General features: G+C 37.5%; 2 protein-coding genes across 6 annotated transcripts in view; one reads left to right on the forward strand and one right to left on the reverse strand.

The window, feature by feature from the left end:
- Capt (adenylyl cyclase-associated protein 1) overlaps window positions 1-14,115 on the forward strand; it is a 43,567-nt gene that overhangs the window by 773 nt on the left and 28,679 nt on the right. Inside the window, exons 1-9 of one of the 5 annotated variants that reach the window (XR_011546074.1) lie at window positions 1,320-3,301; window positions 3,916-4,128; window positions 5,212-5,533; window positions 5,623-5,907; window positions 5,989-6,239; window positions 6,326-6,501; window positions 6,606-6,809; window positions 12,657-12,800; window positions 12,885-13,028. Coding sequence is in view for 4 of the 5 variants with exons in the window: in XM_070660385.1 (XP_070516486.1) it covers window positions 2,026-3,301; window positions 3,916-4,128; window positions 5,212-5,533; window positions 5,623-5,907; window positions 5,989-6,239; window positions 6,326-6,501; window positions 6,606-6,809; window positions 12,657-12,800; window positions 12,885-12,968 (2,955 nt within the window). In the remaining variant the exon portion in view is untranslated. Of the gene's footprint in view, window positions 1-1,319; window positions 3,302-3,915; window positions 4,129-4,155; window positions 4,550-5,211; window positions 5,534-5,622; window positions 5,908-5,988; window positions 6,240-6,325; window positions 6,502-6,605; window positions 6,810-12,656; window positions 12,801-12,884; window positions 14,102-14,115 lie in introns of those variants that run through there. The other 4 variants (XM_070660385.1, XM_070660386.1, XM_070660389.1 and 1 more) reach the window with 4 other exon arrangements.
- LOC139104721 (putative leucine-rich repeat-containing protein DDB_G0290503) lies at window positions 6,972-10,313 on the reverse strand. Its single transcript, XM_070660390.1, has one exon. It carries the CDS (start codon window positions 10,226-10,228, stop codon window positions 7,337-7,339), a length of 2,892 nt encoding a protein of 963 aa, XP_070516491.1. The 5' UTR covers window positions 10,229-10,313; the 3' UTR covers window positions 6,972-7,336.

Raw genomic sequence — 14,115 nt, forward strand, 5'->3', positions numbered from 1 at the left:
AATGCAGATTTCAATTTTAATTCCCAGTGACGTGTACATTTGTGTGAGTCACTCTGAGAGATATAAAAGATAACGCTGTTAAAAAGCATCAGGGCCAAATGTTTCAACTTTAGGTAATTTTATCCGACAGGTAATACGCCTTTATTAAAGTCGATTGTCTTAAGTTGTCGATAAGCTCATTAAATGAACATATTTCTCTATATTTATTTAGAGTGGAAGATAAAGATTTATATATGATATAACGTGTTTGGTAAAAATTACCAAGAAGTTGGAACCATCAGCTTTAAGAGCTGTTTTTATTAATGCAAATTAACTCTCAAGTTGAAGACTAGGTTATGGTAACTGAGGACGATTTATTTATAAAATACTGTACATGTAAAAGAATAGCATTTTGCTTAATGTAATGTCAGTACTTTTTTGTCGATTGTTAGCTACAATTTTGTTAAGTTTACAATGTCATTGTAGCTTTTAGGATGGAGTGTCACAAGCGAATGCTTTTAGATTCACCTAGGGCCGGTTGTTACAACTTCCTGGCAGTTTTACCTGTCAGGTAATCATATGTCTATCTTCATCTTTCTTTCCAAGTAGATAAAGATAGACATATGATTACCTGACAAGTAAGTCTGCCAGGAAGTTGGAACAACCGGCTCCTAGAGGTTTATTGTCGTGTTCCCTCTCTTTTCAGTCTTGATTAACAACATTTATTATTGATTAAAGTCGTTGCGATATTAAAACAGCAAATTAAAAAAATTAATGTTGAAATAAATTTTCTACATTAATTTTTCTTTAGTCCTGCAATGGTATTACTTTTTGCGATACAAAGGTGAAAATTTTTAACAACGAATTTTTAAATCGTTCCAAGTAGTCTCGTTAAATTTTGAACCAATCGCGGAGCCGCGTTAGCGTCTTGTGACATCGCTCAAGATAGTTTCAAGACGAGATAACGGGCCATGAGTACCAACCCTCGAAGTCACAGTTGCACCGGAAACGCACTGTTGCGACCCACCTCCGAATCGCGGCAGCACAAGAAGGATTGCGACTTGCAAGGGGTGGAAAAAAGGAAGGGGAGCGGGAGGGTCGACGCAGCGCGCCGGTCGAAACTGGGGACGTCAAACCCGGGCGGGCATTCAGGACGTTATCTCTCCAGCCGCCGCCTCTCGCGCCTCCGTTATCACGTCTTCCCCGTCGTTCTCCGTTCCGTTGAGGGAAAAAAAAAAAGGGGGAAACCGGAAGAAGAGACAACCGGCCGATTTTTCGCCCATTATTCATCGGAAACTCGGGCCTTGGTTCGGCCGACCGAGTTGGGTGCGGATGCGTTTTCGTATTTTGTTACCCTCCCCCGCGGTCGCCCTCCTCCTCCGGATACAAGCTTCGGCGTCTTTGGCCTGGGACGATCCTCGCTGGCCTCCCGGACTCTTGACGTGCGTTTGCTTTGCTACTATGACGAAAACGTGACGATGACAATTGGATCGATAGTTAAGCTTGACTTTTGTCACTCCCGAGAATACATTCGAAATTTTTCAGTGTGGCGCTGGAAAGAGAGGGCCGTGTCTTGTCACGAGGCGGCTGTCGGGGCGCGATTTGCAGTCGCCCGTGCCCCCTGAGTCCCGTCCCGAGCACCGTCGCGCCCTATGAAAAAGGACGACGTTGGCGCGTGCCTTCCCCTCTCCCGAGACCCGGCCTCTGGAAGTTCTGGACGCGGTGCCTGGCCGATTATAGCTGGCCTGTTATGTTTCGACCGTGTTGAAGATTTAAGCGAGACCACTCGATTTATGTGAACCGGGAGCTGAGCGGAGATAACGGAATATGCTCTGAGTCAAACGCTTGTGGCGCGGGTCGCAAAGTTGCCGGTCCTTATCTAAGAGAAACGTTTGTTAAGTTTCTGCCTGTTGAGTCTATTGAGAAACTTGTAGTCTTCACGTTAAGCTGAATGGAATTTTGTAACATTACTTTGTAAAGAGAGTTTACGGATTTGAAGAGGAGCCGCACGGTACTCGGGAAGGGTAGCAAAGATACGCAGGAATCATGTTCAAGTGCTGCGTGTGCAAGAAAGCGAGCACGGAGACGTCGAAAGCGGACGACACGCCGGTCGAGTCGCCCAGGTCGGTGGACGACGAAGAAGAAGAAGAAACGACCGAGGAGACCGAATCTGCGACGAGAGTGGATCAGGTGAACGGCGATCTTCAGAAGTCAGAGAAAGCATCCTTGGTGGAGAACGGGAACGTCTCATTAGAAGACAAGGACACGTCGGTGGAAGATAAGACCGTCTTGCCAGAGGATAAAGATGCCTCGTTCGAGGATAAGAGCGTCCCTCTGAAAGATGACGAGAACGTCTCGCCGAAGAACGAGAGCGTCCCGTTAGAGGATGCCTCTTTAGAGCACAAAAATATTTCGTTAGAAGAAAAAGATGGTTCGTTGGAGGAGAAAAATGCTTCGCTGGAGAACAAAGATGTCTCGTTGGAGGATAAAAATGCCTCGCCGGAGGAAAAAGATGGCTATTTAGAAGATAAAAATAGCTCGTTAAAGGATAAAGATATTTCGTTAGAAGATCAGATTGTCTTATTAGAGCCGGAGAATAAAGAGGAGGATAAGGTCTCTTTAGAAAATCAGAATGTCTCACTAGAGAATAAAGATGCCCCTTTAAAAGATAAAGATGCTTCTCTAGAAGATCCTGACGTCTCGCCAGAAGATAAGGACACGTTTTTAGAAAATCAAGATGTTTCTTTAGAAAATAAAGACGCCTCTTTAGCGGATAAAGATGCCTCGTTAGAGGAAAGAGACGCCTCGCCGGAGGATACTTCTTTGGAGGATAAAGATGTCCCATTGGATTTCACTCTTGCACGTATTGATTCCATTCTGAAGAGTCCGTGGAAGATTCCACGTAATGAAAGCACCGATGTTGAAGAGAGTTCGAGTTCGACTTCGACAAAGGGAACGGTCGAAGAAGCCTTGCCCGAGATCGGCATAGAAACAGGGGATCGAATCGTCGACGATAAGGATCTATCTAATCTTGATAATAATATTGACGGTAATCTCAACGATAATCTCGACGGTAATCTCAACGATAATCTCGATGGTAATCTCAATGATAATTTCGACGGCAACGTTGACGCTAATCTCGGCGTCGCAGAAGATTGGACGCAAAAGGACGATCCTATTATCGTTAGTTTGCTGGCCGTCAAAACGAATCTTTACGACGCATCGGGATATATAGAAAGGACGATCGATGACGGGCCTGAAGACGAAGGCGACGATTCGGTATTCGAAAATGAAAGCGAGACTATGAAGAAGGCACCACCAGGTATATTAGGCTTTTGCGATTTCGCGTTACCATGCACACGCAGCCGCAGATCGTTGATTAGCGTCAATTATATGGGTCTCATATCTGTTTTTATTATTAATATCTAATGTTTTTTACTAATTTATATTTGTGCTTACATGTGGTTATAAAGATAAATTAAATATCAATGTTTAACGTATTTAATTTTAATGAAGCTTTACTTTTATAAAATGGCATAACATTTTTATCTCAAAGTACAAAAGATATATATATATATATATATATATATATATATATATATATATTTTTTTTTTTTTTCTCTTCTCTTTTTATTTGAAATACAACTTATTAGGTGAATCTTATTTTGTTTTATATATTTAAGTAAACTCTTTATGCATAGACCTGTATACCTCACGCTGGCATTGCTCTGTGCTCGCGTCTAGCAAAAGGAACGTCGATTTCTAACAGTTTTCATGGGTAATTTGATTATTTTGAGTTATCATTTTATCAATTGTTTATATTTAAACTTGATGAAAGTGGAGCGGAACAAAGCCACGTGCGACCGCAAGACTTGAAGAATAAAATACCACTTGGAGAAGAATAAACGCTCGACACGGTGTCTGTCGTTTCCGCAGTTGCTTCGGTCCCACGTTGGCTGTCGGAGGAAGACGAGGGCGAATATGTCTCGAGCGGATGTAGCGGCATGCAGGAACCGCCGGCGACGCCCATTGCCCGTGACGAGTTAGCTTTAAGACGGCACAGATTCTTCTCCGATTTGCTGCAAGCCGCGCAGAGCTCGACGGAGCACCGTGTGAGATTCGATCCGCTAGGACCGCTGGTGCACCCCGGTTAGGACTTGCTTGAGAATTTTCAGTCTATTCTTTTACACGTTGTCAGTTTTGTAATAACTTGGGTGGGTCACGTTTACTTTCCCCCGCAAGTTCTTCGCTATGCGATATTGCAGCTATGATACCACATTTAACTTTAATGCAACATTACGTATCGTTAGGCGTGGTAATCGAATCTCTGTGTGCTATGCGTAATATCATTACGATTGTGTTACATTATGAATCATTTGCCGAGCGTACTTATACGGATGAGATATAACTGCGCGATGGTAGATTCTCTAATAATAGTCTGGAGTATTCTCGCGTCGGGCGAAAAGTCATCTCATTTCAGATGTCTTTCAGTTTCTTGCCAATTTTCAGAAAGTTTAGCAGCCGCATCGTCGCATATAATAGGACAATTGTAATATTCTTCAAAACCTAGGTAACAGTTTAACGGGAAAAAAATTTATTAAAGAAGAAAAAACGAAACACGGATATAAGATAGCTTTAAAGAAAAAAAAAAGTGATTAGTGTAACGTTTATTCGCAAGTCATCAGAGTACATTAAACCTCTTAAATTTACGACGCATTAATAATTTATATAATCGTAATTAGCTTTATATTTTTTTAAGAAATTTTTACGGTAAATTCTATAATAGAAATTAGTTAAACAAGGGAAAGAAGTGAAAAGAAGAGAATTGTCTTGATTGATTTTTTTTCTTGTTCGATAATTCAGTCGAAAATGTTTAATTTATTCTAAAGACAAAACTCTGTGATCAAATTTACATTTTAATCAACTATACATACGTATACATGCGTATATTTAATATACACACATTTATACGTATCGTGTCATGATATAATTAATAACGTTATACTAACGAAACTATTTATAAACGTGTTTTATATTTAGCATTCCAAGTAAAACATTTTAAGCGTCTGAGTTCTCCGGATGTTTGCGAGTGTGTGGGATCAAGTTTACATTCTTCTTTATCCTCATCGTTTGTTTATCAATTTTATATTATCGCAAATAAACGGACTATCTTTTTCTTTAGTAGAACTTGTGTACGAATATTTACATGTTTTTTTATGAAACAAATTGCAGGTTGTGACAGCACTGACAAAGAGGAGCACCTGGAGGAGCTGGTAAACCGATTGGAGAACGTGACGAGACGACTCGAAAACGTGCATTTTGTGGTGCACACTCAAGATATTGCTGTGCAAACGAGCACACCTTCTCCTAAGAGATCTACATCGTCAACGAGTAGCTTATCATCGAAAGAAACAATTTCTCATCCACCTGTAAGCATGTCGGTCGCGGGATACGAAGATCTTTTGGCCGGGCCGGTTAAAGAGTATTTACAATTAAGTAAAAAAATTGGCGGCGATGTGGCTGTTCACAGCAAGCTTGTAGAAAAGGTTTTCCAGTAAGTGATACTTAAATTTTATGTTGAGATCGATCAAATTGGCTTGCATGCATTGCATCAATTATTAACTATATTATAAACAATTTCAGAATTCAGCTCCAATTTGTACAAATGGCCGCAAGTCGACCCGCCCCGATGAATCAATCCGAGCAGATATCTTTATTCGGGCCACTGTCCGCGCAGATACAACAGATCCAGGAATTTCGCGAGAAGAACCGTGGCTCTCCATTTTTCAATCATTTATCAGCAATTAGTGAAAGTATCCCAGCGTTGGGATGGGTTGCGGTGTCTCCTACGCCAGCTCCCTATGTGAAAGAAATGAACGACGCCGGTCAGTTTTACACCAATCGCGTACTGAAAGATTGGAAAGAAAAGTAAGTTCTTTTCAAAGTTTGTATTTTATTTTATTTCTTTTTTTTAATTTAAAGTAAAGCTAAACATGATTCTATTTATAGAGATAAAATACACATAGACTGGTGTAAAGCGTGGGTGCAAACATTGACTGATTTGCAACAGTATGTACGTCAGCATCATACTACGGGTTTAGTATGGGCAAAGACTGCCGCATCTGGAGGTATACCTGCAGGTATACCACCCCCTCCACCACCCTCGATGCCGATTGGAGATATTTCGCAGATGCTGAATGCATCGGACGATAGAAGCGCTCTTTTCGCTCAGATTAATCAAGGAGAGGATATCACGAAAAGTAAATATTTATTACATATTTTTTTCTTTACGTATCTCTTTACGATTTGGGACCATTACACGCGATATTCAATATTTGTTATGTAGGTTTGAAAAAAGTGACTTCGGACATGCAGACACACAAAAATCCCGCTTTGAGATCTGGACCTGCGCCATTTAAAGCGCCAACAGTCAATGCAGTATCGATGAAAAATGTACCGCCGGCAAACGTACCTATTGACAAGCCGCCCGTGTTTACTAGAGACGGCAAAAAATGGCTCGTGGTACGATTTTTTGTTTAAAAAATAAAAAAAAGTGCATGTTACTTTTACTGTATATATATTTTTTATATGTTTCATGATATGGTGGTTTTTTTTTTTTTTTATAGGAGTATCACAAGGGTGAAAGTGTAGTAGTTGACAACGCAGAGATGAATAATGTAGTTTATATGTTTCGGTGTCAAGATAGCACACTTACTGTCAAAGGCAAAGTAAACTCCATCGTTATGGACTCGTGTCGCAAGTCATCCGTTGTATTTGATTCTCTGGTGTCCAGCATCGAATTTGTTAATTGTCAAAGCGTACAAATGCAGGTATGTACAAGTACTACCTTGAAAAGCAAATGTGGTGTTTGCTGCCGCGTCGACGGCTAGCGTACGTGATTCTTCCCTTTTCTCGATTTCACTCCCTCGGCCGCCGTGGATAGGGATACGCTAGTTGCCGTCGCCAAAGCAAATGCTATATCTGCTTTTCAAAGGTATAATAGATACTTTTATTATTAATACTTGCAGACCACAATCATTCATTTACGGGATTGAAACTACGTAATGTTTAAAAATTACATTAATAAAAAAATAGATTACATTGCAAATATAATATAGCTATAATAAATTTTGTTTTTCATCATTATGAGAATTCAGATTTTTCTCACTGTTTTTAATTAAAAAATTTAGATATTCTAATTTTCTACAAAGACTGTTTTATCTTGTAAATAATTTAATATATTCAAGTGTAAAAGATGATTTATTTAGAAAGAAATGCATGCTTACATAAAAGAAATCTGATAAATAAAAATATTAAAAATATTTAGATAAATAAAATAAATTATACATTTTATTTATTATAAAGCAGACATTGATGTACATGTATCTGCAATGGAAGGCTTCGCTGTAACTTCTTTTTCCGTTTTGTCAGCGGTAATAGTCCACAATTTATTTTTATGTATTAGCAAGTCTGTGGGATTAATGTTTTTCGTGTTGAGAATAAATAAATCCGCTGGATATTTCTGTAATAGGCTATCATTAGCCATGATAGAAATAACAACTACTTCTCTAGAAGCAATCTTTTTTATATGCTGTATTATATTTGTGTCTGATTTGTCATCACATATATTTATTTTATCCGAATGTTCCTTATCAATTGCCAGAAATTCTACATTTTGATCATTCGATAAAAGTTCCGAAAGGCTCCTTGATACATCGGTCTTTTTACACGTTACACTTTTTGATTTTTTATCGAATGGGTTATTGTCTGAATTTAATTTAGTTAAATTCTCTGCGTGTGAATACTTGTTTATCGAAACGTTGTTGTTTTGCATATCATTCTCGTCTGTCGTGTGATTTCTTTTTTCTTCCCATAACATAGTTAAGGGATATCGCACAGAACTTCTCACTTGTGTCTGATTTCGGTGAAGTAATTCTAATCGATTTTTAAAAATTGGTATGCAAGATTTAGTGCAGATCTTTCGCGACGACATCAGAGATTTCGATTGACTCACGAGTCGCAATTTATTTTTCATGTATTTATTTTTATCGTTGTGAAATTTTGTATAGGGCAACGCTCTGTTGGGTTGTTCTACAGTATTGCGACACATCAAAAACGAGGGTGACTTTTTTGGGCATAAGTCAACTCTCGAATCTTTATTTTTGCCAGTTATTAGAGATACGTCACTTTTGGCTTTAATTTGAGGATGTACCTGCAACGGTTTTACCGTAAAATAACGTTCTGTTCGAGGCGATAAACTTGCGGTATGTACAAAGGTTTTATTATTTTTTAGTCTATTGTCTTGAAAATTATTTATCGAAGAGCTGTCGATATTTAATGTTTCATTATCAACTGTTGTTTCTTTATCTGTTTTATTATTTACGAGGTTTGATGCAATATATTTTTCGCAGCGAGGCATTACTTTGTGTACAGATTTTGTGTTACTTTTGCAAGAATGTGTTGCAAAAGATAAGTCAGAGTCTTCCTTTTCTAGTCGTGTAGATATTTCCGATTGTTGCGTATCATTCTTGCTGGAGAACTTACTCTCGATAGGAGTGGCAAGCGCAAACATTCCTGGATTTCTTTTTAAGCACACGTCGGAAGAGCATTCCAAGGTACTATCTGTTTTTTGTTTATATTCCCGTATATAGTTTGGCCATACATGTGTCGAAAGGTCTGATGACATCTTTGAAGAATTAATAATCTGATCGGTACTGTTGCAGGTGGACGATGTGGTCGATAGGTTGTACATTGCTACACGACTCGTCTCATTTGAGCACTGATGAGTCTCGCATTTGCTTCGAAGCGTTTTGCGTTTCTTGAGGATCGCTGTGTTCTGGCTTCGAAGAAAAGTGTCCATGTAGTCTCTGATATTTTTAACGTGTTCCAGTATGAGATCTTCGAGTTTTAGAAACACCGACGAGCGCCTATCGTTTGCATTGTCGATATTAGAGGCGGTGTTTTCTCTTAAATTATTTTCTAAATTTGCGTGAGCTTGAATATTCGGTACGAAAGTTTTTGCTGGTATTGATCTCTCATTTATATTAGGTTTAACTTGGTTTTTCGTACTAACTGGGATCGTTATTGAAATTATTTTCTCATATACTGGCGGTGACAGGGTGACGTTATTTTCCATCTCAGTATTATTCTGAATCGCGACGTCGGTGATGCTAAAATATTCCGAGGATGTTTTAGGAATGTAATCTCGGTTCTCTGTGTCTCGCTCATTTTCACGGAATGTATTTATCTCTTTCAAAGCTCGAGGAAATGCGTCACGTCGTTGCTTCATCTCTAGACAGATGTAACGTTGATTGACTTGGTCTCGAGGACTGCTGATAATCGACGTGTCGTCTTTGACGTCTATTATCATCGCAGGAAAATCATTGCTCGGGAGTAATTCACTCGCAACATTGTCCCATTTTATCACGTCGCTCATCGAACATTTCTGCTGTTTCGACTGTGTCAGCAAGACGTTCTTGAAATGCAGAGCTTCCCGAAGTAACAGTGCCATCGTTTCGTCTTCCCCGCTATCGTTGGAAAATTTACTTCGACTGCTGTCTTGAGATATTACATTTTCCCTGTATTGCTTCTTATCAAATTCGTCGGTAAATTTTTTTTTTGTGGGGAATCTTTTCTTTCGTAATGTCTCGTTTTCAATATTTTTATCTTCGGGTGGCAAAATATATAATATTTTTTCCCTCGACATGGCGTTTTTATTATTAGTATTAAAATAAATATCTGTTTTTATTTTATTTTTACTAGCTTCGGCATGTGATTCTAATTCATGATCCCTGCCATCGAAAGAGTTTTGGTTTTTATATTCTTGGTAATCTTCTGACGTTCGTAATACCGAGTCGGCGAAGCGTAAATGGGGCTCGGTTGTTGCAAAGTCTGAAAGGTTGTCGTTAATTGAAGTACTTGGGACTCTGTGCTTAAACTCTTTGGAATTAGCACTTTGCATCGTAAGATTCTCTTTAGAACCCTGATACGTTTTCGATGTGTACGACGAATAGTCGGCTAGAGAAGACAAGCTCCCTTCCGATGGATTTAGTTGAAAATATTCGCTCGAAACGTCCATTATAGAGTACGTTATGAACGAGCCCGTTTCGTCGATTCGATCCGCCGATTTCTGTCTCTCTAGAGTCCAACTCGCGTCTCGATACGTTTCCAGCACGTCGTGGAAACTTTCAAGTCTCCTGGCTTTGTGTAACGTTTCCGGAGAAGGTTGTGCATTATACGTTGGTTGCATTATTGGAGCGATTGGATCGAGTTCTCTCGAGGGTGTACGATCGTTAGTCTTTAAAACTACATTGTTATTAAATACGTTTACTTTATTTGGACAGCTTTCCTGGATATTTTTTACTGCATTATTCTGTATTTGTTGCACGCCTTTTATCTCGTTTACTTTCTCTCTTTTGGTTGGAGCATCACGAGATGTCTCTCTTTCTTCCATTACAGACGAGTTTATCTAAAACATGATGGATGATGTATATGTATAATTATTATACGATTTTATTTTACATTTTTATATTAAGCTGATTTAAATCTGGCGATTAGCTTACTCCTTTTGCTGCGTGTGGAGCTTTTGAAAAAGATCTTCTGTCCGTTTCCGGTGAATGATTCAATGAACGTGAACGTTTATCGTTACATTGCAATTCTTTGAGAAATGATTTGCACTTGAAAACGGTATCTGCGAATTCTTGGCACGGATTGTATCTAGCATTTGTTGCGTTATTCTGTCTCAACGGAGAGATCACTTTTGAGGGTCGATCGTTCACATTTGGATTCTTTTGTAGAAGACGTCGTTGCAACGTGTAATCTTTAGAGATGTTTCTGCGTGTACTCGCATTTTGTGAATATGTATCTGGTTTCCACAAATATATGCTAAAAAAAAATAAGATAAATTAAATGATTGTGGTGGCTCAAAGATTTTGCGCTTCCTCTGAATTTACATTAATCTTTGGCAATTAATAAATAAAAAAAATCAACAAGTTTCTTTATTTACTTATTTAAAAAAAAAATTAAATAAAAAAAAAGAATTAAAGAATTATATTTGGGAAACAGTGCAAGATATTTCTGAAATTTATTAGTAACATTATACGAGTAAAAAATTCATGTTTAATCAGATAATGTTTTTTTTTCTTAATTTTTTGTACTTCATAGATTGGTCACTAGTAGATTTTAAAGATGCAATGCTGTTGGAGGCTGATTCTTGCTTCATGTCAAAACAATTTGTCAAATTTGTTGTAGACGAACAAAACACGTTGGAATAAGGGGCATTGCTTTCCGATGAAAAACTGACAAATATAATATAAAAATATAATTGATAAAAAATGATAACTTATTTAAAGTTTGTTAACTATTTAACATTCTAATTTCTTTATGTACTTTAACAGCATACGCTTCAGCCAGTTATTTCGATCTCCCGGATTGGATAAACGTAATTTCGGCTTTAGTTTGCAGATTTGATGTGGTAATGGCCACGTTCCATATTGCATTTTATACGTCAAAATATTGATTTTTAATTCTAAATCTTGAATTTTATGTACGACTTTACTTAACGTTTGTTTACCAAGCACAGCACTCTCTGTGCCTTTATTTTTGCAGCATTTTATGCAAATGAGTATCGTGAAAGTGATGACTATTGCTAAAATCTTTGAATATCAAGTATTACACAAATTAAATATTGTCTTTAAACTTAATAATAAGTTAAAATGCTTTAGAAACTTTAAATACTTTTTTTTTTTTTTTTTTTTCCTACAATATCATAGCTTAATGAAAAATTAATTACATACCCATATAATTCCTTCTTTTGGCAAATGATCAACGACGTCAGACACAACTTCGCTCCATAAGTAATTTGCTACCGCGATTGTACATTCTTTCCAGTTTTTTGTCTCGCAAAATATCGCCACTGGCTCGAAATTTCCACCTGAAACATTTTCTTTCTTTTTGCTCGAATTTGAAAAATATAAACGGACCTTCTTCGACGTTTGTCTCTAATGTAATACGATAGCAATTCGAAGAGAACAAGCTTCCTTACCAACTTTCCACGGCATTTTATGTACGAAATCTTATTGATGTGATATTTTTAGTACAAGTAAAATTATGCGCGAGTTTTAAATTCAAAGAACTCGTGAAATCTTCCACTACCGATACATGTTTAGCGTGATTATTTGCAAGCAAAACCGAGCACTCTTTCCGGCAATTGTCATTAAAATATAGTTTGAATATATCGCCGGTTCGCGGTGCCTCGAAGGCAGGGGAATCGATCTCGCGCGAGATCATCTAACCTCCATTTGCGTAATTCACTTAGAGCATACACATCTTGGATACACATACCCTGGGCTTCAAGGCTTCGCGAACTTGAAAATGACAGTTACGTTCCGTTATTCGTCGATTGGATCGATTTCTTGCCGTTTCCGTACTTATTCCGAAGAACTGAATGTAGTTGACGTTCGAAATGTTTGTATGTATATTTTAATTATATTTAAAGGAAGGTAATTAAAGTACCATTCGAGATACATCCGTATTGGATGATTTGTTACCGGGAAATATTTAATGTAAAAGAGCTTTCTTTGAGAAAGAAGTAAGAAGAGTAATGGATGCTTCGTAATGTATAGTCGATAAAAATTATAGTCTACGATAATTATATCTTCTTCGTTTGCTGTTCCTAGGTCCTTGGAAAGGTACCCACGATTTCAATTGACAAAACGGACGGCTGTCAAATGTACTTGAGTTCGCAGTCTCTGGACGTAGAACTCATCACCAGTAAATCTAGTGAAATGAATGTTATGGTGCCCAAAGCCAATGGAGATTATGTAAGTCGTTCTTTGATTGATTTGATCGTAAATTGACGATATATAAGTTTTACAGTTTCTACACGTACGTGTGTTTCATTGCAGAGTGAATATCCAGTACCAGAGCAATTTAAGACTACGATTAGTCAGAACGGTCTCAGTACCACGGCCGTCGATTCCCTTGGTTAAAAGTATAAGAAATTTATTTAACCGCATAGCCTATGCATCTTCTTAACAATACAATTAAAGGTATGATCGTCAAAGATATCAATTTATTAATATTATTATTATTATTATTTATTATCTTCTGCAAATAATGCAGAGTTAAAAAAAAGTAACAGATTTAATAATATCACATATTTTACTTACGTGTAACGAATTGGCTTCGATCATATATATATATATATACATATATATTATTAAGTTTCTGAATGTGTAACGAGTCGTACACATCAACGAGGTGCATTCGATAATCAGCGATAACAACATATTCGTTAAAGTTGTTTGAGAAATTTTTAACTATTTGAGAATCTTTAAAACTCACATCAGGCTAACGTGAATTATATTAAATCATCAATAATTAGATATCTTGAATCAAAATAGTCGACTTTTGATAAAAGCCAGACTTCTTAGACGATTGTAATATATCTAGCCGAGTCTGTGGATCATTGTGGAACTTGATTTTTCTCTGAATAGGTATTTGTATATTTTAAAATTGAAGGTAGGAGGACATAGCGCAACGTCGTTAAATGTAGCATGGACAAAAGTTTTTATCGTCTTCGAGTCGCTCTTTTATACATTTACACCATTTTTTATTGTGTGAGAAGTTTTGCTCAAACTTGTCGGCGCACGTAACTCGCTGGTACATTGAGTGGGACAGACGTTGTTATCAGGAATCAGATACTAGGCCTCTGAGCATTACTCCTAAATGGTGTCGGATGCCATCATCGATAGTTCGATATGCTTTGCCTCGAAACTTACTCTGTCGAGTTCTCAGTATTATAAGATATTTACAAGTGGGATGTCGGTAAACGAAAACTGGAATAGAAGTCTAACGAAGTGACATTTAACGAGAGCATGCTAACACTAATATTGCTTAAGTAAAAAATTACTTGAGTGTTAAACGATGGCATTTGCAATCAACAGCAATGTCATAAGCAATTATTCATTTGCCTGTACCCTACGATTTGTAAGAAACACGTGATTTCGTTAATTTTTAATTATTTAACAGTATTGTGAAATTATTCACAAATGTATGATACGTTTATCTTGTGGACATAATTTTTGGTGATGAATCTGACTAATAAAGCTAATTAAAAGAAGAGGTGGATATATC

Source organism: Cardiocondyla obscurior, linkage group LG08, assembly GCF_019399895.1.
Source record: "Cardiocondyla obscurior isolate alpha-2009 linkage group LG08, Cobs3.1, whole genome shotgun sequence".
Lineage (NCBI taxonomy): Eukaryota > Metazoa > Arthropoda > Insecta > Hymenoptera > Formicidae > Cardiocondyla > Cardiocondyla obscurior.